This window comes from Bactrocera neohumeralis, chromosome 3 (assembly GCF_024586455.1).
Source record: "Bactrocera neohumeralis isolate Rockhampton chromosome 3, APGP_CSIRO_Bneo_wtdbg2-racon-allhic-juicebox.fasta_v2, whole genome shotgun sequence".
Taxonomy (NCBI): domain Eukaryota; kingdom Metazoa; phylum Arthropoda; class Insecta; order Diptera; family Tephritidae; genus Bactrocera; species Bactrocera neohumeralis.
In genome coordinates, this window is record NC_065920.1 from 42,275,250 (window position 1) to 42,300,820 (window position 25,571).

The 25,571-nt window shown below is 37.0% G+C and overlaps 2 protein-coding genes across 2 annotated transcripts; one reads left to right on the forward strand and one right to left on the reverse strand.

The window, feature by feature from the left end:
* Positions 1 to 10,165: 10,165 nt before the first annotated feature.
* LOC126752683 (histidine-rich glycoprotein-like) lies at positions 10,166 to 11,020 on the reverse strand. The gene is made up of 3 exons (XM_050463651.1): positions 11,009 to 11,020; positions 10,843 to 10,942; positions 10,166 to 10,785 (listed from the first exon to the last, which is right to left on the reverse strand). The coding sequence occupies exons 1-3, from the start codon at positions 11,018 to 11,020 to the stop codon at positions 10,232 to 10,234; spliced, it is 666 nt and encodes a 221-aa protein (XP_050319608.1). The 3' UTR covers positions 10,166 to 10,231.
* Positions 11,021 to 20,809: 9,789 nt separating this feature from the next.
* On the forward strand, positions 20,810 to 21,643 carry LOC126752695 (uncharacterized). Its single transcript, XM_050463664.1, has 3 exons — positions 20,810 to 20,981; positions 21,057 to 21,239; positions 21,326 to 21,643. The coding sequence occupies exons 1-3, from the start codon at positions 20,862 to 20,864 to the stop codon at positions 21,572 to 21,574; spliced, it is 552 nt and encodes a 183-aa protein (XP_050319621.1). The 5' UTR covers positions 20,810 to 20,861; the 3' UTR covers positions 21,575 to 21,643.
* Positions 21,644 to 25,571: the final 3,928 nt, after the last annotated feature.

A 25,571-nucleotide genomic window follows, 5' to 3' on the forward strand; every position in this document is an offset into this window, starting at 1 on the left:
TGAATCATCAATTAAAGCGTTTCGGTAAAAGTTTTACCAATTTTAAGACAAAATTTAATGTTGGCTCTTTGTTTGAAGCTCATTTTCGCACCGATAACACAAACATACTGACACCTAAAACGCAATATCTTCACTTCCAATCAATGAAATGTCATGAAATTCTCACTGGACAATCGATAAAGATAGCAGGTAGCTAACGCACCAGTCGGCATATAGATGGCGCCACCAGGGGGCGCTAGATTCAAAAAATTGAAAAAATCCTGTTTACTTTAGAAATCTCCTTGTATATATTTAACATTACATCTACCTCGCTTAGTTTTAGGTGATACGTCCAACCGTCCAGCATTTAAGATTAAAAATTAAAAAAAAAAAGTTACCAGATTGAAAAATAAAACAGAAAGTTTTTTTATCCTAAGCATGTATATCAGAATTAAAAAAAAAAACTGCCGTAGAATTAACATTTTCTCGCGCTAACCAAGAAAATTATTAAAAAATAAAAATTTCAATCTAATCCCAGCATTGAGATTAAAATATGAAAACTTAATTTTTATGCGCTGTAGACTCATGCAGTCTTTTCCACCTCAAATATTTAATTAGAATTCTTATAGATTAACAACCTAATACATACGTATGTAAGTCTCATAGATTGGCACTAAGAGACCTTAGGCTATCAAAACTCTCAGCAACAGTTATTAGCTTCCAAATTGAAATGAATTTAGCGAAAATTGTAGCGTGAATAATATTTAAACGCAAATTATCAATAAAATGTTAAACTAAATTACAAAATAAATAAACGCAAAGCACGCGAACGAAGCAAAAAAATGATTTAGATTGCGCATTATGCCTTTCAAAATATGTTCAAAAATATATACATATGTACTATATATGGGCTTAAACGTGCGTTTGTGTATGTGCATGACGAAATCAGCAGAAAGGCATCAATCATTTGTCAAATAAGACGTTGTGATTGATATGCGGCCTAATGGTGGCTAATTTTTAAGTTTCTTGCGCACTTACCTACATATTTATGTACATACAAGTACATACATATATGATATATAAGTAGTATACTGCTGGCAGCGACTAGTAGACGAATGAGCAAATAAAGATGAAGTGAGTGAAGAAAAGTACGATATATGGCATAAGCAACTTAAAGTTGAGACGAATTGACCGGCGATGTTGAGAAGCATACCAACAAATGCACGTATGTACTATAGTATATGTATGTTCATATGTGGTTGTTTGTGTTTTTTCAAACTGTGCTAAGTGGCGGCTTAGCACAGCTTAACATGTCAGTATGCCGCCTGAATTATGGACAAAACGAATGTCTATTAAGCGGCAAAATATTGTAAAAATAGTCAGACCAACAACAAATACTATGACTGTGTACAGTGCCAATAACAACAATATTTGACTTATATGTATTTACACATAGAGCAATGCATTTTATAAGCGTATGTACAATTGTTTACAACATGTGATTAGCAAACAAAATGACTGATGGACATTGTGTCAAGAGGCCGAGTGTTTGATTTCGCCATTTGTTAGCAACCGTTTGACAAGCCACATACCAGATGATTGACGGACGTCCGAGCAAACGTAGACATATACAAATGTTTAAAGATACATATATACAGATACATACATATCTACGAATGAGTAATATGACGCAGAGTTAGAGAGATGTACAAAACGCTTGACAGATTAACTGTACGATTTATGGAAACACGTAGCACATGGGTAAAGCTGGACATTCATTAGTAACACAAGTTGTTCGCAATAGTCAAACCAGAGCTAAAATTACCTCAAAACTCATTTAAAAATGTTAATGTTTCAAGATATAAAAATTATGATAAATCTTTGATTGTTTTTAACACTCTTCACTAAAGAACTTAGGTTGGACCCAGTTTCCTACCAATATCGAGAAATTATTTTCTACTAGCGGCCAAGCAATGGCAAAACTACAAATGAATTTCTACCATTAAAAATCTCATAGTATTCGGAGGTGGTTTCAAGCTACTACATCTCTTGTTAGCTCTTAATATTAAGAAGAGGCTGAAACTTTTCTTGAATTTTCTGTTTGTATGTTTTAGTTTTTTAATTCAGATACTGAATAACATTAAGTTCGCTAAATTCCAGGCAGACGAAAAACACATTCAATATCTTTTCGCTAGATAAAATATACCGGAGTCATCACCGACTTAAATATTCACATTTTATATCCTGAACAGGCCTTAATATGGCCACTTGTCACAATTTTGCAACATTTATAAGAAACCGTATAAATTATACAAATATATACATATATAGTATAATTAATCAGCATGGTGAGCTGTCTGTCTACCTGCTACAGCGCTATAAGTTCCGAATATAGTTTTCAGGTCGGAACAATATGGCACCTATCTACAGGGTGGGCCATCTAACGTTTTAAATTTGAATTACCTATATTTCGACATTGGAAACGTCAAATACCATGCGGAAAGTGACAGATATTCAGTAAGAAGTCTAAAATTTACGAAACGGGTCGCTATTCACTAGAAGAAAACTGGGAAATATTGAAAATTTGAAAGTTTGACCGAGGATGATCAATTTTACCGAAAAAACATCTTTTCGGACGAGGCTCATTTTCACGTCGATGGTTATGTTAACAAGCAGAATTGTCACATTTCGGGCGCTACGTGTCATACAGCAAACGCTACACTCAATCTTTTACGCCCTATCTTCGAAAATCGCATAATCAGCAAAAGAGGTAATGTGAATTGGCCTCCAAAAAGCTGTGAGTTAACTCCGTTGGACTATTTTCTGTGAGGAGCTGTTAAAGATAAATGTTACGCCATCCATCCAGTAACAACTCAAGATCCAAAGTACGAGATTCAAGCTGCTGTAGCTGCCATAAGGCCTGAAACCATCGAGAAAGTACTCCGAAATTGGGTGGATCGGATAAGCTACTGTAAACTCAGCCGTGGTGGTCATTTGTCCAAAATTGTTTTCCACAAATAAATTTTATAAAACAACCTTTTAAATAAATGTTAGACCTTTGAAAAATATCAAACCGTTTTTTCTTTATTGACTTTTTAAATTTAAAATTTTATATAGCCCACCCGGTATATGCTGTACAAACTGACCGTTCAAAATCAAGTACTTGTGTGGAAAGTATTTTATTTGTGAAGTGTGTGCTATTTGATAACCGGTTTTTTGGGTGCCGGGTCAAAGCGGAAACGCTTGAAACTGTAAAGCCTATGAGGTTGCTAGAGAGCGTACCCTTGCCCTTATTTCAATTGAGTCTCAACGAGTCCACTGCGAGGTCCTTCTGGCCCAAAATGGAATTCAAGAGCTGTCACTGAACTACTTGTGGTGAGATTACATTTATTGTCGGACCGGGAGAAAGCGAAGTGGAATTATCTGTACACATTTTGTCAACTGTCCAGCTTTTTATATCTTGACCAGGGATTTAGCCATGTCCGTCTGTCTGTATGTATATATACGAACTAGTCCCTCAGTTTTTAAGATATCGTTTTGAAATTTTGTAAACTTCATTTTCTTTTCAAGAAGCTGCTCATTTGTCGGAACTGCCGATATCGGACTACTTTAACACATAGCTGCCATACAAACTGAACGATCGGAATCAAGTTCTTGTATGGAAAACTTTCACATTTGACAATGTATCTTCACAAAAGTTGGCACAGGCTATTTTCTAAGATAATAATGTAATATACGAAAAAATTGTTCAGATCGGCTTTTTATAGCATATAGCTGCTATACAAACTGAACGATCCGATTTTAGTGCTGGTATTGAATACTTTTGCATTTGATGTGGTATTTTCACGAAATTTAATATGGATTACTGCTTAAGGTAATAATATAATCTCCGAAAAAATTGTTCAGATCGGATTACTATAGCATATAGCTTCCATACAAACTGAAGACAAAGTTACTAAAAGAAATGCACCAGTGAAGGGTATATTAGCTTCGAAGTTAAAGTTTTTTCTTGTTCTAAACTGAGATTGAATACTTTCGACGCGGTAGAAACACGATAGGTGAACCTGGCTAAGTTGTATCCAACCCTCAATATTCCCAAATTAGATTAATATGGCTATCTAAATTAATGAAAAACATAAAATTTTTTTATATTGCTTAAGTAAACTAAGCTTAAACCTCCACTCTTGATAATAAAAATACACGTATGTACACTTTTTGATTTTATAATTCACCTTCGTTTTTAATGTTCCTCCTCGATTAAATATCGATCATTCGCTGTATAATTGCAAATCTCAACATACCTAACTGTCAGCATACAGAAGTTGAATAATTCATATCCACACTAATGTGTTGTGACGCCTTCTCCATCATACTTACTTGGTTACAAACACATACATGTTCGTATTACGCTATTGCTTCATGCGGTAGCCGCGCATGCGCACAAAGCGCCACCTCGCATACTGCGTCTCTTTCCAAATATTTATACGCTTTCGCCTTTTATGCTGGGCTATATTCAAGTTTAGCCACTTTAATTAATAATGTAATATTTTACCGCCACTTGACAGTCTAATTTGTGATTCGTTTTATAGTCCGACAACGCTCAAATTAACGATAAATTATTTGGGATGTGTATATATGTATATACCATATGCATGTTATATTTTTTGTTGTTCATATGTCTGAGTAGGTATACATTTATTATTATTATTATTTTTAATTCTGCTCAGACTCATTTCGCTGTTTAATTTATTTGCTCAAATTAAATTTGCATTATATTGTTAGCTGAGTGCTTGTCTGGGAGTACCTGTTGCGGGCCAAAGCAAGCCGCCCAATCCGGCTAAGCTCATCCACATGCGAGATTTCTCTGCCTGAATTGTCTTTCGCCTTATTTCGCGTTATTGTTGCTTTTGTTAGCCATTCATTTGTGTGCTGTCAGCCATGTGCCGATTTAAAAACTCATAAATTAAGTTAATTCCGTGTGGGTTTCATTAATTTTCCTCATACAAAAGTAAATAATTAATGCTCTCACTAAACTGTATAAGCAATAAGATATGTTTAGTATTGATATACGATTATAAATGAATTGGAATTAACATATTTCGATAATATTTTTGGTGAATAATATGCGAGCGCTTTCTTACTTCATTCCCTGTTTCCAGTTGCCGATTGCCCACTTTACTTTTAAGCGTTTCGAATGTAATTTCTCTAGCTTTAAATTGCTGAAATCAACTGTTCTATTATTATTTTTATCCAAAAAGGTTATCTTTTATTCTCTCACCTTGTTATCGATTCAATGAAATAAAACTAAAACTGCGTAAGATTTATTTATAAGCTCATTATGCTAATATTGACTGCAGATTTGTAGATGTCAGCATGTTTATAAACAACATTGATTTGAATCTGAAAGGCATTCTATGACAAAATATGGTTACGAATTTACATTTGACTAATTTTTAAAATATGCACGCATGCCAAACGAGACCACACAAAATCATTAAGTGACAAAGTTTATTGTATTTGACCGCCTTTAAAAACAGGTTAAATCGACAGGCTTGCTGCGTGTTCAGCTAATTTAAATGTTAACATTTTTGCCAAATCAATTTCAGTTCTAAGCAAACGAATATAGTGGTTTAAAGTTGTACTAAATTCTTGAAATAGTTTGTCGTCACAGGTTGTCCGCTTATATGTACCAGGTGTGTTCCAAAGTAAACAGGACTTTAAAAAAAAAAAGAGAACAAATGGTTTATTTCGGCAAAATCAATTTATTTTATTCAAAATAGTCTCCTTTCTGCTTTTTGCACGGTCCAAAAGCATGTCGAACGAGTGTTTTAGCTCGTTGGCCGGTATGGCCGCCAGTATGCCGGTGCAAGCCTTTTGAATTGCCACTACGTATGCATAAAGTTTTCTTTTCATGAACAAATGCATTTTTCTGAAAAGGAAGAAGTCGCACGGTTCCATATCAGGTGAATACGGGGAGTGGTTAATGGTTAAAATGTGATTTTTGGTCAAATAATCATCCTTCGACTGTGGGATTCTGAGCAATTTTTGGTCGTCAGTCAATTTGTGCGGAACAAACCGTGCAATGTTCGGTCAAAATGCGATAAATCGATGTTTTGGAGATATTCAATTCCATTTCCATGAATTTCAATCATGATTTCGACTGATTTTTGATGAATTCAAGCACAGTTCGATGGAATTTCCGGTGATCACGGAACTTGATTGGCCCACATGTTGATCGTCATTTATGTCCTCACGACCACTTTGAAAACGTTGAAACCCTGCTACGGTATAGGCAATCATCGCCATAAACTTGTTTCATCAATTAAAATGTTGTGGTAAAAGTTTTACCAATTTTAAAACAAAATTTAATATTGGCTCTTTGTTCGAAGCTCATTTTCGCACCGATAACACAAACATACTGACACCTAAAACGCAAAACTTCACTTCCAATCAATGTCATGAAATTCTCACTGGACAATCGATAAAGATAGCAGATTCTAACGCAGTAGTCGACATATAGATGGTGCCCCCCGGGGCGCTAGATTCAAAGAGTCCTGTTTACTTTGGAACGCACCTTGTAGCCGGTGACAGAGTATAATTTTCAACTGATTTAATGCTATTAAGATTTTTCACGAATTATCCAATTCGATCGCCTTAATTTTTGATATCAAGCAGGTAAAATGCAATGAATTGCCCGCATGCCGCGCAGAAAGGTGTAACAAAGTATGATACATTGTTCGTTTTGAAACCCCACAGTTATGACGAGTGTTAGGTTTTAAATGTGCGATTGCTTTCGGAGTTGTCTTTTATTAAAAGCTACCACCAGATTTACACTCAGTTGGTTTATAATGAACAGAAAGAACCATCGGTGTCCGCATTTCTTCAAAATTAAGCTGGCCATAATGTTACAATCGATGGGAAAACCTTATGTTGATGTTTTCATACAGTCAACGAGTCAATCAATTTACTGAAACAAAAACTTCTGGTGAGCGGATTATCTCGCATCATGGGCCTGTGGTTTTCCTCCAAAATCGTGCAATTTCACACCGCTTGACTATTTTTTGGGGGGTTATAAGGTCCCATTTGCTGCAAAATGTGGTCGAAAATTGCACTTGTGGGCTGAATTTTTCCAGGTCATTTGCCATAACATTATATTATATGCGTTTTAATTCTGGTTGAAAATCACATGTCCGAAATATTTATTTTAAAATCAATGTAGAATGCAATGGAAAAAGTCACCCAGATAATCGGAAGTCATTTTATTATTTAAAGCGCGATCTAAACCATTTTCATTCATTCAGCGCTAAAGCACTCACTTTTTATGGAGAACTTATCCACTTATGGGCCAAAAAAAAGCGAATTTTCAGAATTGTTTCTGAGAAAACTTCTAAATTTATTGAAACAATTTGAATACATATTATGTTATCTTTTAACTGTATTTCAAGACTTGGTACTAATAAAAATATTTATTTGGAAAGGAACTTGAGCTGATCTCCGGGAGCTCCTTTTAAAAAATACCAGTATAGCTCTGAACTGGATCCTCTGAAATTATAAACCCAAACAGATTTCGTTCAAGTAATGTTAAATCTAGTAAAGAGTATTGAAGGAATAAGCAAAATAAAGCTGTTTGACCAAATGGCGTTTTCTAAAAAAAATTGATTTTTGACCAAAATTTCGGTCATAAATTGTTCATTAAAAAGATATTTTTTCGGTGAGAAAAAATCTTCGTTTAGTTACTAAAAAATATTTTTAAGAGGCTCGTGTTAAAATTCGATGGTAATTGTTTTAGCCGTTTTCGAGTAATGTTCGTCACCGACTTTGAAAACACCATTTTGAGAAAAAGTAAAATTTGGAACACACATTCAAGCACTCTGCCTTTTTGCATGTAGCTTTAAAAATTTTCACCGGAACGATATGAAATTTTCTGTGTGTATTCGTAAGTAAGTATATGTACATTCAGAAAATAAAATTAAAAAAAAAACCGATATACGGTGTATTGGGGCGCAGAATATTTGAATATGCTCAAATAGACTTGGAAACATATTTTCAAGGATTTTTATAAAAAGGCATCTAACTCGCACACTGACCGACATATTCCACATTAGCAGTGGTGGATCCAGAAATAGTTTTGACGGGGGGTAAACACATTTACTTGAAACATGAAGTTCAATATTTTAAAAACAGTAGTCTTTATACAGTTTAATATCATGGTGGAAACACATTATAGACCGTAGACGCGTGGGTGATATACTTTATTGCAATGTATAATATTGTAGTCAGAGCGTTCAGAGCTCGCATTCGTCACAGAAAGTGTGCAGAATAAGCGAAGAAAACTATCGGGTATATGTCTGCATCGCAGTTCTTCAATATTTCTAATGCAGTAGTCGGTAAGTTGTTGTCTTTTGACGTTTGCTTCTGCACTCAATGGCACCAACAATGATCACGTTCACCTTTGAGCTTCAAACGTCGCACGATGTTGTCATTATCCAAATGACTTTGGAATCTTTCTATCAAGCAGTCAATAAGATTTTCCATTTGATTTTCAAAGCACATACTTTTTCTGGCAGCAGCAAACTAAAAACCACGCAGTACTTCTCTGGGAAAGCGCGTCTTCAAAACTTCGCCGATTGTATCCAATAGAGGAATGTACACTGAGACACTGCAGTGTTCTTCGCAAGTTCTTATGCAGAAATTTTCGCGTGTTGTTTCGTCGGCCGCAGATTATTGGTTTTTCTTCGTCAACTTTCAGTTCTGCAGCCATTTTTTCGGATCGAAAATGTTCCTCAACTTTTTGTCTTCGATTTCGGAACATTGCAGTCAGCGTATCTATCATATTTGAGGCCCTTGCCAGATCGATCGATTCATTCTGAAAAATCACGCTGAGTGAATGAATTACAGATATAATATCAAATAGGCAAAAAATCCCAATTATAAAATTAAATTTGAACACGGCTGCGTTGAGTACTATACTTGTTTCATATATTCCGCGGAAAATGTATCAATCGAACATATGGAGCTAAATACAGCATCTATTTCAAGTTCTCAATCAAGCCGCGTCGCTTCAAATTTAGCACTTTTGGTTACGGATCTGATTGGATTTATTAACAATTTAATTATTAATTATTAATCTGCGTACGTTGCTACACTTTGCAACTTTGATGGTATCTAAGCATTATTTATTATATTCAAAAATGGAGACAGTCTTTAATGAAATAAAATGGCAAATTTCTAGATTATAACTGTTTCTGTTACTTTTGATTTTTTCAGATATTACTTTTACTAATAAGTCGTAAAAGCCCTTGCAGGGCTTCTCTGGAAAACCCCGCGTCTTCCACTTCGCCGATTGATTCAATAGAAGAATACAAAGGGCCATCGCAAAATGTTACAACTTTTTGTCTTCGATTTAAAGGGACTTTTTTTATTTGAGATTTTCGATCGTTTTTTGAAAAATCATGTTTTTAATGTTTACAGATATAATATGTAGGCAAAAAATTATATTATCTAATTATAATTATAGTTTTTAATTTTTTACGTTTAATGAGTAAAACACAAATTGGCTTTTCTGTGCTTATACAAAAGCCCCGATTTTATTGGTTTTAAAGTGTAATACCGACTAAACGTAAAAATAAAATAAAATATTAATTTCAAGTATATCGCAAATGAAATTAAATTACAAAAAAAATATCAGTTTTTCATCGCATGTCAGTCTCTTACATTTCGAGCTCATTTTGTAAAGCACACTATCTTTCAATTGATTTATCTATAGCTGAATGTGTTTTGTTTCTAATTTTTAATATTTTTGATTAATAACATGTTATTAACTTATTTCTAAATAAAAAATTCCAATACCGAAAAAAGTACCGCTATAAAATGTACTTGAAAATTTGATGAAACGGCGCATATTTGAACTAAATCTGATGACTGTAACACCTTTTATAAAGCATTGAATAAAGAGCAAAAAAGCGGAAGGGAGATATTTGACAACCTAATATTATTATTTCTATTAGGTACCTGGTGACTATGCTTTTACTTTTTTGTTGCTTTTAAGATAATTTGCTTACAAAGTACGGCAAGGCGAAAAAACTTTCTTAAAATATTTGAAAATATGGAAACACTTTAAATTTTAAGTTGCTTTATTAGTATAAAATGAAGTATTAATGAAAATTTTAGTTAAACATCACGAAACAATAAAACTTTTTACAAAAAATCAACAAGTATCAGTCCATAACATTATTAGATAGAAAACAACAGCTTAATGACCACCATGGCCATGACCACTATCATGGCCACCGTGATGATGGATAGCAACACCATGTTCTTGCTTGATGGAGAAACCGCTAGAATGGTGGCCATGACCGTGTTCATGACCATATCCATGTCCATGACCATATCCATGTCCATGACCGTGGCCGCCATCATCGCCACCTTCATGGGATTTGACCTCAGCGTGACCGCCATAGTAGCTAGTGTGTCCGTGATCAGCAACATGATGGTGTGTGGGTTCACGATGTACGACGGCATGGAAACCGCTATGCTTGTCAGCTGTATAGTGGACAGTTCTCTTGTGACCATCGGCATCAATCAGCTCGTAGTGTCCGGATACTTTATGGCCATCACGTTTTTCGCTTTGCCCTTTGAAATCGCCCGTCTTCTTGTCCTTAACACCATAGTTGAAATGGTACTCGGCATGTGAATCATGGCCATCACCATGTTCGTGACCGCCTCCATGATGACCGTGGTGATCATGATGATCGTCATGTGAGACTAAATGCACCGAAGCGTGACTGGAAGCACTGTGGCCATGCCCTTCATGACCACCGTGACCACCAAGTCCACCAAGTCCACCATGTCCACCATGACCACCATGTCCACCATGTCCTCCATGTCCACCATGTTCATGATGACCATATGGCGAGGCATTAACCACTGCCAGTGCGAAGCAAAGTGAAAGGGTAGCGATAACCTAACCAAAAAGGAGTAATTAAATATTCATAAACATATTAGGAGATGTTGTGCAAATTAAACTTACCTTAAAAGCCATTGTTCCAAACTTAACTACAAGCTGTGATAGATCTGAGCGAACTGTGCCTAATTCCCAGTTGACCTGTGTTTTTATACTAAAGCATTTTGTATGCCCAACATTTTCTTTCACTTTAGTTTCGATCGATTTCGCACCATTTTCCTATTGCCCAACAAATGTACTTCAGGCCGCTGACCATGTAATTATTCGGTAATTGCAGGTAAGACAACGCCTACCAAACAGCGAAAAGGAAAACTGTGCAAATTAGTTCATCAAACGTTATTCACTATATCAGTTTTACTATTTTAGCATTTTTTTCGTGCTTAGTTAGAGCACGCTAATGTATTTGCATATTGAATTTTGTTGGCTTTGAAAGTCTCTTCGAAAATTCCAGGGTGTAAAAAAAACCGAAATATATCTTAGTTTTATTGTTTTCAGAGAACTCTGAACTCGCACGGCATAGTGTTACAATGCGGCTAAAATCACCAATTCGCATATTAAAATAATAAGCAAGTGCCTCTCGAGCTTATGGTGTGTTATTATGTGCATAGAGGTTGCTTTGCCTAATTCCAAATAATTGATTTGAGTTCATCTTTACACCAACAAGGGCGTTAGCCATGGACAGAAACAGGTGGTAATCACTTGGCGCTATGTCCGGTCTACATGGTGGATGCGATAAAACCTCCCATCCGAGCTCTCGAAGCTTCTGACGAATTATCAACGAAGTGTGTGGTCTGGCGTTGTCCTGGTGGAATACTACACCCTTCCTGTTGGCCAATCGCCTGCTTCAAGCGGTCCAGTTGTTCGCAGTAGATGGTCGAATTAAGCGTCTGGGCACATGGGGGTAGCTCATAGTGGATGATTCCCTTCAAATCCCACCAAACACACAGCAAAACCTTTCTGGTCGTCATTCCCGGCTTGGCCACTGTTTGGGATGATTCACCGGCCTTCGCTCACCACCGTTTTCGCTTGATATTGTCCTATGTGGTCCATTTTTCGTCGCCAGTCACCATCTGCTTTAAAAATGGGTCGAGTTCGATCCGTTTCAGCAGCACATCGCAGTCGTTGATTTGGTCCAGAAGGTTTTTTTGGCGTCTAATCATGCGGCACCCAAACCTCAAACTTGTATGTGTATCCAGCCTTCTGCAGATGGTTTAAAATGGTTTGGTGACTAACTCCTATCTTCTGGGCGATGTCACGATATGCCATATGCCGGTCTAGCTCTGTGTTTTCCGTGATTTCGTCGGTATTCGTCGCCACAGGTCTTCCGCCGGCTGGCTTATCTATTGGTCGTTTTCACCTGCTCTGAATCGTCGAAATCATTCCTCCGCAAATCGAAGTGATAGAGTGCCATCCCCCAAAACTCCATTAATCTCACGGAATGTTTCTCTAGCGGATTTGTCTTTAACGAAGGAAAACTTTAAAATAGCGCGAGTTTCGGCGTTAGTGAACTCCATGTTTACACGTCCATAACTGTTGAACGCAATATCCAAACTAATCATGCATAGCGTCGTTTTGCAGGTTATGTTAAGACCTCAAAGATATATAGTATTGGCAGATACGATCTCTGTAGCGCTTTATACATAGTCGCGAAATTCAAAAGACAAAAAAAAGGAAGGGGGATATTTGACACCCGGATATATGTATATCAAATCAGCTGCTTTCGAAAATAAAGATATATTAAAGTAAAGATTCAAATGCGGAAACCTTATATTATATTTCATTCAAATGTCTTTCGCAAGCTATTAGTTTATAATCCTCCAGTTAAAAATGTATCTTAAGGGACCAGGAAGAAAATTTCATCATGTAACGATAGCTATCAACCTTAGTAACAGTCTCCTATCGTTATTAGATCTTGGTGAAACTGAAAAAAGTACGACTACGGATTATGGTCAAATCTCAAATATCGAGACCATTCCCGACCGACTTCAACAAAATTTGCTACGTGCGACAAATCAAAATGGAGTTAATATATCAGGATAAAACTTTCCACGAATAATGTATTTTAGATAGGCCACCATATGACTAAAAATTGCTTAAATGTAACCAGAACTGCTCAAGCCCCTAGGTACTGATTATGTGGACCCAGTGCTAATAGTTGACTTTTTGCCGAAAATATCAATAAATATGTGAGACATACTGCTGCGAGCCAAAAATAGTAAGACTTTACTATTTAAATATCGCGGGTAATCTTGTTAGTCGAAATATTTGTTTTCTAAGTTGGTATGACTGTTATGTCAGAAATGTTACATCAAAATAATTATTAGTGCTTGTCCTTCTGAACATATAGTGAATTCCGCGGGTTTACGATGAGTGATGTTATTCAACACAGAATTTTCATTAATCAAATTTCTAGTGCCGAAAAGTTCAGAATGTTGGAAAAGGCTTTCGGTGATGATGGTTTGTCGCGAGTAAGTGTGTTTGATTGCTACAAATTATTGAAAGAAAGTTGAGAACGCGTTCTCGACGAACCACGTCCAGGACGGCCATCAACATCAACTGATGATCAACAGGTCAATAAAAAAAGGAAATTGATGCTTCAGAATCGACGAGTAGCTTGGATCTATGCTTTCAACCCGAAATAGACAAACAATCGGCTGAATATCGAAGCCGAAAATACCACGTAAAAGTAGGTCAAAAGTCAAGGTTATGTTCAAAGTTTTCTTTTACTACCGATGTGTTGGCCACGCGAAACCTTCCGGCCGACCAATGTGTCAACAAGGAATATTATTTGAGTGTTATGCGTCGTTTGCGCGAAGCTATTCTCAAAAGGAGGCAGGAATTATGAGCCGACGACTCTTGGTTTTTGCACCACGATAATGCATCGTCGCATACTGTATTCATTCTTTTTGAATTGCTCGCCAAGTTTTCAACTAAGATCATGCCACAACCATCGTATTTGACTGCTTTAGCTTCGTGTGACTTCTGGCTATTCAGCAATATCAAATGACCGCTCCGGGCCAATTGAATTGAGTCAATCAAGGCTATTCCGGAAGTTGACTTTAACCAATGTATTGTGGATTGGTAAAAACGTTGGCACAAGTGTATTGGGTCAAGGAATACTTTGAGGGGACGGAATAGATGAAATTAAGAATTTTAAAGCTGTGAACAAAGTCTTACTAATTTTCGCTCATAGTAGTATAATTGAAGAGAAAGAATTTTTTCCTGATAGTAGGTGGTCTACGCGCTACAAATGTAGTAGGTCAAAAGTCAAAACATCTGTGAGACCGCTATTCACGTCCATCCCTTTGAAAAATTGCTTTTTCATTCCGCAATTGATCTCGTATTGAATCCCTCCGTTAATTTCGGAAAGTAATTTACGCGTATATCTTTTACAATTCCATTAGTAAATTGTACCGATTTCTATCTTGCCTATACATATATTAGAATTTTGAAATAATAAGTATTTTGTAAAGAATAAAGCGAGCGGTTACCTACTTATATTTCAAATTCTTCGAATATACATATACTACTTTATTTTACTGAAATAATGCAATAAAAACTGTATCCGGTTAAAAGTCATTTAGAAGGTTACGAATCAAGCAAACAGCTCGCAAAAAACAAATAGAAGTCCTCAATCAAAAAAAACTTTTATAGCAAACAATTATACCTCTTCAAAGGTATAATTACCATAAAATCTTTTGAACAAAATTAAACTGAAATATAGTACACCTAAACGTTGCTAAATAAAACTGATGCATATTTTTTTGTGGAGGAATTATTAATGATATTGTCACAGATACATGACAACATTGTAATAAGATGCATAGTTTCCTCAATTTGCCTTTGAAATGTTGAAATTATTGCTCCTTAACTACAGAAATATCCAGTAAGATATAAGTAATTAAATAAAAGTGAAAAGTAAACAACAACAGTACCTGTGGTACTCAACTGATAATCCCTTATTTTGCTTGTTTATTTTACATCAATTCGTCAGTCTCAATTTTTTGTACAGGTACCTGCTTGCCTTTATTGTTGCTGCTTTGAAACTCCATTCGGTTGTGAAGAAATTTCTTTCAATGCCAAATGTTTGTGTAATTCTGAGATGCTTTTTTGTAACATCGTCGGTATAAAAGTAACTTTTTTGACTTAGAGAAGTGAAATAGTGTGTCTTCTGTTTGTGAACATTGACACATTGAACATTAAATCACTACTTAACAAGAGTAATGGCGTGGGTTGAAAATAAGGGTGCGCCCTTCCTGACACGATTCCGACACTTTGTTGGGTTATCTGCAAAAAAAAACCTGCGTTGGAAATCCCTGAGCGCCAGTTTTAATTGTTCGAGCGGAGGAATAAAAATGCCGGCGATGTTACTTCCCGTGACTTTATTCTCTCATTTTTTATATTCTCGCAACAAAGTTGCTAAGGAGAGTATTATAGTTTTGTTCACATAACGGTTGTTTGTAAGTCCTAAAACTAAAAGAGTCAGATATAGTGTTATATATACCAAAGTGATCAGGGTGACGAGTAGAGTTGAAATCCGGATGTCTGTCTGTCCGTCCGTCCGTCCGTCCGTGCAAGCTGTAACTTGAGTAAAAATTGAGATATCATGATGAAACTTGGTACACGAATTTCTTGGCTCCATAAGAAGGTTAAGTTCGAAGATGGGAAAAACCGGCCCACTGCCACGCCCACAAAATGGCGGAAACCGAAAACCTATAAAGTGTCATAAGTAAGCCATAAATAAAGATATTAAAGTGAAATTTGACACAAAGGATCGCATTAGGGAGGGGCATATTCAGACATAATGTTTTTGGAAAAGTGGGCGTGGCCCCGCCCTCTACTAAGTTTTTTGTACATATCTCGGAAACTACCAAACTCTTTAGAGTCGTTTCCTTCAAGCATTTCCATATACAGTTCAAAAATGGAAGAAATCGGATAATAACCACGCCCACCTCCCATACAAAGGTTGTGTTGAAAATCACTAAAAGTGCGTTACCCGACTAACAAAAAACGTCAGAAACACTAAATTTTACGGGAGAAATGGCAGAAGAAAGCTTCATCCAAACTTTTTTTAAAAATTGAAAATGGGCGTGGCGTCGCCCACTTATGAACCAAAAACCATATCTCAGGAACTACTCAACCGATTTCAATGAAATTCTGCATATAATATTTTCTTAACACCCTGATGACATGTACGAAATATGGGTGAAATCGGTTAATAACCACGCCTTTTTCCAATATAACACTATTTTGAATTCCATCTGATGCCTTCTCTGTATAATATGCACATTAGGAACCAATGATGATAGCGGAATAAAACTTTACACAAATACGGTTTTTGAAAAATATGTTAATGACTGATAATGAAATCTCGATTATCACTTTATCATGCGAGAGTATAAAATGTTCGGTGACACCCGAACTTAGCCCTTCCTTACTTGTTCAAATTATGTTCTTCTTATATAACTACTAAAGTGATTACAATTTTCTTAATCTATTTCTTTGCGAAATACAATATTCGTTAAATGTAATCTTATTTTCTATTGAATGCAAACAAACATGATTGTGTGCTTTACCCGATAATGTCTGGGTTATCATTACAGTCAAACATAAGGACCAAAACATGTTTGTATGCATTTGCATTATGTTCTTTATCGCTACTTGTTATCTTATTTTTTTGTAATGTTTACTTGTTTTTCTTTAATCTTTTATTTTGTCCAATTTACAATATGTATTTTGTTGTGTAGTGTCTGGTTGGGATGATAGTGTACACATAACTTCTGCCTCACTTAATGGAAAACTCTCCTCAGTTTGAATAGTATTGTTTTTCTTTTTTTTAATTTTACAAGATATTAAAATTATTATTATAATCACAATAAAACTTAAAATTGATATTCTAATATGAGAGATATTTTTGTGAGATTTTAATTCATTAGTTTCTTTTAAATTTTCTTCGTTTTTAAATACAAGGTGGTTAATTGTAATTTTGTTAGTGAAATTGTGAGTATCATAGTTTGGATAATAAAATCTTTGATTGTATGATATTTTACCGTGCGATTCTGTAATGTGAGACAGTCTCAAGTCTCTAAATTTGAGATTTTTAGTTAGAGACAATTTTTGAGACTTGAGACGATTTTGCTATTCCGTAAGTGACAGTCACTAAAAATTTGCGAGTCTCTCAACTGAAAACGAACAGGTCTGACCATCTGACACATTTCATTACTTAGAGATGTATATAAAACCTGAATGAAAAAATACTGTCGATAACAAACATTAAATTATTTTTAACGCAGTAAAAAAGATGAATTACCAATAAAAATAAAAATAAAATCTTGTATTTGAAATACTATAGAGCTAAAATTTATGTGAAATTGATTTTTTTTTTACTTTTACCTGATTGAGTTTTGTATAAAACATAAACACCAACAATCGATTATTATCTGTGATGATCTCTATAAGGATGATGGAGGATGGAGTCATGTGTAGAAGTTCACGCAAGTGAGGAAAGTTCTCTGATCGCCATTCACTTGGGAGTGGCCAGAAACGATTCTTTTACACATGGCTCAAGCAGCTCACTACTTCCGGTCTTTGACCAAGTATCCTCTGGGTAGCCTAAGAACATCCGTTCGAAGGCGAGCTAAAGTGAGAAGGCGAAACATTCCCTACAAGGGTTGTGCGCTGGGTTTGGGACCCGCCACGTAAAAAACACCCCCAGTGAAGAGCTACAACCAGCCTCGGATGAGAGACCCCCCTTTTGATGACGACCATGGCAAACGAAATAAGGACTACGAATTGAGGGCATGCACCTGGAATGTCCGGTCCCTTAATTGGGAAGGTGCCGCTGCCCAGCTGGTTGATGTCCTCGTAAAGACAAAGGCTGACATCACCGCCGTCCAAGAAATGCGATGGACGGGACAAGGACAGAGACGAGTAGGTCCTTGTGACATTTACTACAGTGGCCATATAAAGGAGCGCAAGTTTGGTGTAGGATTCGTGGTGGGAGAGAGACTCCGTCGCCGAGTACTATCATTCACTGCGGTGAATGAACGTCTAGCCACAATCCGCATCAAAGCGAGGTTCTTCAACATATCGCTGATTTGCGCCCACGCCCCGACGGAAGAGAAGGACGATGTGACCAAAGATGCCTTCTATGAGCGCTTGGAGCGCGCTTATGAGAGTTTTCCCCGCCACGATGTCAAAATCGTGCTTGGCGACTTTAACGCCAGGGTGGGCAAAGAAGGTATATTTGGCACTACGGTCGGTAAATTCAGCCTCCACGACGAAACATCCCCAAATGGGTTGAGGCTGACTGACTTCGCCGGGGCCCGAAATATGGTTATCTGTAGTACTAGATTCCAGCATAAGAAGATTCATCAAGCTACCTGGCTGTCTCCGGATCGAAAAACTACCAACCAGATCGATCATGTTGTGATAGACGGAAGACACGTCTCCAGTGTTTTAGATGTGCGTGCGCTCCGAGGTCCTAACATCGACTCGGACCACTATCTTGTTGCAGCTAAGATTCGCACCCGCCTCTGTGCAGCAAAAAACGCGCGCCACCAAACACAAGGAAGGTTCGACGTCGAGAAGCTGCAATCACAACAGACAGCTGAACGATTTTCTACTCGGCTTGCACTCCTGCTCCCTGAGAGCACTCGTCAACAACTCGGTATAAGGGAACTGTGGGACGGCATTTCAAACTCCTTACGTACAGCTGCAACCGAAACCATTGGTTTTCGGAAAGTGCAAAAGAACAGCTGGTACGACGAGGAGTGCCGTGTCGCAGCGGAGAGAAAACAGGCTGCCTACCTCGCAACGTTACGATCGACCACTACACGTGCGGGATGGGATAGATACCGAGAGTTGAAGAGGGAAGCGAGACGCATTTGTAGACAGAAGAAGAAAGAGGCTGAAATGCGTGAGTACGAAGAGCTTGATAAGCTGGCCGACAGGGGTAATGCTCGAAAATTCTACGAAAAAATGCGGCGGCTTACGGAAGGTTTCAAGACCGGAGCGTATTCCTGTAGAACCCCCAAAGGTGATCTAGTCACTGATGCCCAAAGCATACTTAAATTATGGAGGGAACACTTCTCCAGCCTGCTGAATGGCAGTGAACACACAACACCAGGAGAAGGAGAACCCGATTCCCCAATCGATGACGATGGAGCAGACGTTCCATTACCCGACCATGAAGAAGTTCGAATAGCAATTGCCCGCCTGAAGAACAACAAAGCGGCAGTAGCCGACGGATTGCCGGCCGAGCTATTCAAACACGGCGGCGAAGAACTGATAAGGTGCATGCATCAGCTTCTTTGTAAAATATGGTCGGACGAAAGCATGCCCAACGATTGGAATTTAAGTGTGCTATGCCCAATCCATAAAAAAGGAGACCCCACAATCTGCGCCAACTACCGTGGTATTAGCCTCCTCAACATCGCATATAAGGTTCTATCGAGCGTATTGTGTGAAAGATTAAAGCCCACCGTCAACAAACTGATTGGACCTTATCAGTGTGGCTTTAGACCTGGAAAATCAACAACCGACCAGATATTCACCATGCGCCAAATCTTGGAAAAGACCCGTGAAAGGAGAATCGACACACACCACCTCTTCGTCGATTTCAAAGCTGCTTTCGACAGCACGAAAAGGAACTGCCTCTATGCCGCGATGTCTGAATTTGGTATCCCCGCAAAACTAATACGGCTGTGTAAACTGACGTTGAGCAACACGAAGAGCTCCGTCAGAATCGGGAAGGACCTCTCCGAGCCGTTCGATACCAAACGAGGTTTCAGACAAGGCGTTTCCCTATCGTGCGACTTTTTCAACCTGCTTTTGGAGAAAATAGTTCGAGCCGCAGAACTAAATAGAGAAGGTACCATCTTCTATAAGAGTGTACAGCTGTTGGCGTATGCCGATGATATTGATATCATCGGTCTCAACACCCGCGCCGTTAGTTCTGCTTTCTCCAGGCTGGACAAGGAAGCACAGAAAATGGGTCTGGCAGTGAACGAGGGCAAGACGAAATATCTCCTGTCATCAAACAAACAGTCGTCGCATTCGCGACTTGGCTCTCACGTCACTGTTGACAGTCATAACTTTGAAGTCGTAGATAATTTCGTCTATCTTGGAACCAGCGTAAACACCACCAACAATGTCAGCCTTGAAATCCAACGCAGGATAACTCTTGCCAACAGGTGCTACTTCGGACTGAGTAGGCAATTGAGAAGCAAAGTCCTCTCTCGACAAACAAAAACCAAACTCTATAAGTCACTCATAATTCCCGTCCTGCTGTATGGTGCAGAGTCTTGGACGATGTCAACAACGGATGAGTCGACGCTGCGAGTTTTCGAGAGAAAAGTTCTGCGAAAGATTTATGGTCCTTTGCGTGTTAGCCACGGCGAATACCGCATTCGATGGAACGATGAGCTGTACGAGATATACGACGACATCGACATAGTTCAGCGAATTAAAAGACAGCGGCTACGCTGGCTAGGTCATGTTGTCCGGATGGACGAAAACACTCCAGCTCTGAAAATATTCGACGCAGTACCCGCCGGGGGAAGCAGAGGAAGAGGAAGACCTCCACTCCGTTGGAAGGACCAAGTGGAGAAGGACCTGGCTTCGCTTGGAATATCCAATTGGCGCCACGTAGCGAAAAGAAGAAACGACTGGCGCGCTGTTGTTAACTCGGCTATAATCGCTTAAGCGGTTTCTACGCCAATTAAGAAGAAGAAGAAGATCTCTATAAGTGAATTGTCAATACATTCAAAATGGAAAACAAAGGTAAGTAAACGTTAAATTAAATTTGCTGTTATATTCTTTTACTTGTATATAATTAACTGTTGCAATTTCAGAATCCTTGCGTACAACAAAAGAGCAAATTGAATGCTACTTAGCATTTCTAGAGCTTCACCCTGAAATGAAGCCCCACAAGAACGATCCCACGCGACCCAAAAGGTTAGAAGAGCTGTGGATCGAACTTGCTCAACAGCTAAACGCTCTAAAGGGTCCATCACGTTCGCCTACCAAATGGAAGGAGGTAAATCTTTACATACATATACACTATATATATATATATATTTCAATTGTAATAAATATCTTGTTTATTTTACAGTGTTTAAACCACTGGAAAAACCAGATTCGCTCAAGGGCAAGAAAGGCAAAAGTAAGTAGGATATTGACAGGCGGAGGACCAATGCAGGAAATTCAATCCTCCGAGTTGGAAGAGCGGGCGATGGAAACACTGGGGAGGACCGTGGTTGATGGGCTGCCTGATGTCCCAACTATTGGAGTAGAGGTATGATTAAATAAAATCTTTGCGTATATGTTTATAAACATTTTTTTATTAGTAAATAAAATGGAATGTTTTCTTATTTCGTTTAGAACGACATTATAATCAATCTAGATCCGCAGAGTCCGACAGTAAGTGAGATGCCATCAACGTCACGTTCTCGAAGGCAGACTTCTCAGGAAATGTTTGCTGACATGATGGCTACAATGAAGAAGAGGAGCGAAGAAGAGGCAAAATTTAGAGAGACATCGCAACAATGCTTCCAAAATGTTGCGGACTCTTTGAACAATATGGCAAGTGCTATTTTAAAACTATCGGAAGCTGTTTTAAAAAAAAATTAATAAAATATTTGTTTAAGTTAAAAAGATATTTTTAAGTTGTTCTTAGTAATGTTTATAATGTACATACACACCAAAGAATATGTTTATGTTAAATTATTTTTAAGTTGTTCCTATTAATGTATATAATGTGCATACATATAAAAGAAAACTGAATAAGTTAAATGATTTTTATGTTCGTATTAATGATTGTTATGTACATACATATAAAAGACTGAATAAATGAATGTATTAATTTTTTGTGAAAATATAAATGAAATATTTATTTGTAAAGATATTTATTTACAAAGTTTGTGTGAGAGAGTTTAAGCAGTTACGTCGTGCATTTATTCCTGCAGTGTAATACTGATTTGTTTGAGCTGGAGAATTATCAAGGAAGGAAGAGTCCTCAAAATTTTCCATGTCGATTTCATCGAAGTCACAAATACCATGTTTTTGCAAAATGTTGTGGAAAATTGAGCAAGTATAAACTAAGAACGCGGCGTTTGAGGGTGTATACCTCAGTACTCGCTCTTTAGATAAGCAACGGAAACGAGACTTTAAAATACCAAAGGCTCTTTCAATTATGTTCCTGGCCTTTATAATTTTATTCTGCTATAAAGAACTTCATTTGGTGCAGATGGGTTTAATATAGGAGTCAAAAGCCATGGCTCTAGTGGATATCCTGAGTCACCTAGAAGCCACTTAAATGAACCAGCAACATGTTCCCTTATTAATTTTATTCTGGCCGGCGATGTTCTCCAAATTCCGGAGTCATGGCATGAGCCAGGAAAACGAGCATTTAAATGGCGAAAAATAAATTTGTCGTCACAAATCTAAAATTCATATATACATATATTAATTATATTAAATTAATAATTTAACCTACCGCTTCTACGTTAATACTATAGTAACCCTTTCGGTTCATGTATTCATGTGGAATAGCGTTAGACGACGAAGACGGTCCAATTATAGCAACATGGGTGCAGTCAATAGCACCAATCACTCCTTTTATTCCAAACTTATTATGGAAACTAGAAATATATTTATGTTTTGATATACTTGTTTAATTTAACTCATATATAATCGTGTTGTAGTGCTCTGTTGCATTTGGGAAACTTATTTCCACATTTTTGTGTTCCAACACAAGTTTGCATATATGCCTTATACTTCGGGATATGCTAGGTTGGCTCATGGCAGATAAATGGCTATTTCCAATGCAGTATTGGTATGAGCCATTTGAAAAAAAATATAGCACTGAAACGAACTAGAAATAGTACACCAATGTTTAGTAAAAAATTTTAATTTAAAAGCATGAACACTCACCCGAATCTCGAAAGGAATAGCAGACTTTCGGAAACGATTGTCGTGAGGTTTCAAATCCTGTATAAGGTCCCAACACAACGATTTTGGAAAACGAAAATATTTTCTAAATATTTCTTCCTCCAATAAAAATGGATCCTCACTATTCCTTAAGTGCGCCAAATTCCTCCTGTTTGCATTTCTGATTGAAAGAAATTAATAATACTGTTATATTCATTGCTTTAAACAATACTTACCTTTCTTCATTTTCATATGTTTCTAAAATTAACAAAAAAGCTGCGACTTCTTCGTCCATTGCTTGTTTTCTCTTTTCTTAATACGTTTGTGACCTGCTTATTACCAGCTGACAAAATTTGAGACAATGTTTTGAGACTAGAGACTGAGACTGTTTAGTGAATAGTAACTAGTCTCAAATTGAGACTTTACCTCAAAATGTGTCAAATAGAGACTAGAGACTGGTTACAGAATCCCCCCGTTAGTATTTGAGAATGTTTGGTATAGGATCTTAATTGTGCAGTTATTATAATGATGACCTAAAAAATTTGTTTGGACTTTTAATATTTGTCGGGTGAATATTATCTAATGGCAATTTTCTATACCTTGGTTCGTATTTGTGCCGAACCGCTTTATAATTGTTTACGTAACCTTTTTTTGAGTGTTATTAAACTCTTCTCTATTTCTATTTAGTTTTCCTATGCATTTTCCTTTAGTCTTCTGAATAGTGTCTTTAATCAAATTTTTATCAGTTTTTCCATTTATAACCTCAAGAGGTGTGGTTTTAATTGTAGAATGATAAGATTTGTTATACCATTCTATGCTTTGAAATACTTTTTCCGCTGTCGAAAGGCTTGGTTTTTCAATTTCTAGGACTCTAATTCTTTCGGAGAGAGTATTATGAAATCTTGCGATATCTGAATTCTCAGTATGACTGTTTGGTTTTGTAAAATGAACTTCTATTTCTTCTTTCCTAAAAAATGTTTTTTGTTAACAGGTTCCATGTCCAATGTATCACATGTGATACAAAATTATTTTCTTGTACCATGTGTACAGCGTCCATGTACCATATATGAACAAATTTTTGGTTGATTTGAAATAAGTTTATTAAAAGACGCAGACGAAGAAATTCAAATTTTATTGCGTGGACGTACTGAGTATAATGTGTTGTTTGTAAAAAAAAAAAAAAAAAACACGGTGATTTTTTTTTAGATTTTTATTTATTTTTATTTTTTTTATGAATTCATGTTTATGCTTATTATGATAGTGAAAATAGTGGAAATAAAGGACACAAATAAATTAAAAAATTGCAATTGAAGCAAAAAAATTAACAAAGTCATTTACTGGTTTTTCTCTCATGTTTAGAGTGATGCTCATTGTAGCATGGCAAACAGTAACCTCTTCCGCATTCGAGGCACTCTGTATTTATCTGTCTAGCCTTTGTAGGATTTCCTTCCTCTTTGCTTTTGGCATAGCAACTCACACAGCGACCTCGGATAAGCTTACCATTTCTGCGAGGTATTCGAGGTATTTCAGTGAGGCTATGTTTAGTAGATGGTGGGAAGTTTAATGGTTTCGATTTTTGTTTTTTGTTCGCAACTTCTCCAAGCCAGTGACGAATCATAGCCTCTTGTATTTCCAAAATAGTAACGTTTGAACCAGTTACCTCATTTAAAATAACTCTGGAGTTAACGAGTGATGCTTGAAAAAGCAAATCTATTGCAATTTTCTTATACCATGTTAGACTTTTCCTAAGTGGTGAGTAATAGCTACTCATCTGATCTGCGACGTCAATCCCTTGTTTAGCGTTATTATAATCAATAACCACATTGGGTTTTAACAAATTTCCTCTCCATGAAGAAGTATTACTCATTCCATCGTCATGGCACGTTGATATCATCAATACATCGCGCTTATCGTGCCACTTCAAAACAGTTGCAAAGCTATCCATCTGCCTTGCCACAACATCTCCACGTTTAAGCTTTTGCTTGGTAACTGCTTCAGGAAGACCTCTTTTATTTTTGCGCAAGGTCCCACATAGATCCGTTTTTCTATCTTTGAGATATTTTGTAAGACCTATTCCGGTATAGTAGTTATCTGCCACAATCAGTCTGCCCTCATTTAAAAGTGGGTAGCATAGCTGCACCACAACAGTTCCAGGTTTATCAAGCCCCTCTATAGCAGTTCCAGATACCGCGTGTACAATATAAGACCATGTGTATGAATTAGTAGAACACATTTTATAAATTTTTATTCCATTTTTATGGGCTTTTGAGGGATTATATGTTTTTATGGCCAAACGACCTTGATGGTTGATTTGCGATTCATCTACTACTATTGTATCACCAGGCACATACAGCTCACGAAACTTTGTAACGATATTGTTATAACAATTTTAAGGTTTAATTTGGTATAAAATATCATCGCTGTTGGGTTGAACATCCGCAAAATGCCAGCAACGCAGTATACTACTGAAGCGGTTATACGAAATACCGATCTTATGAATGAAAGGAGCAAAATATAGTGGGTTCTTTTTCCAATAATGTTCTATAGTGGGTTTTTTATCTATTCCCATGTACAGTATGATGGCAAAAGAATTTTTCATTTCTTCCTTGCTCACTTCATCCCAACGTAAAATTCTCGAAAATTTTTTTCTACGTATTATATTTAAATATTCAGCATATGGTTTTTTCTACCATTGTGT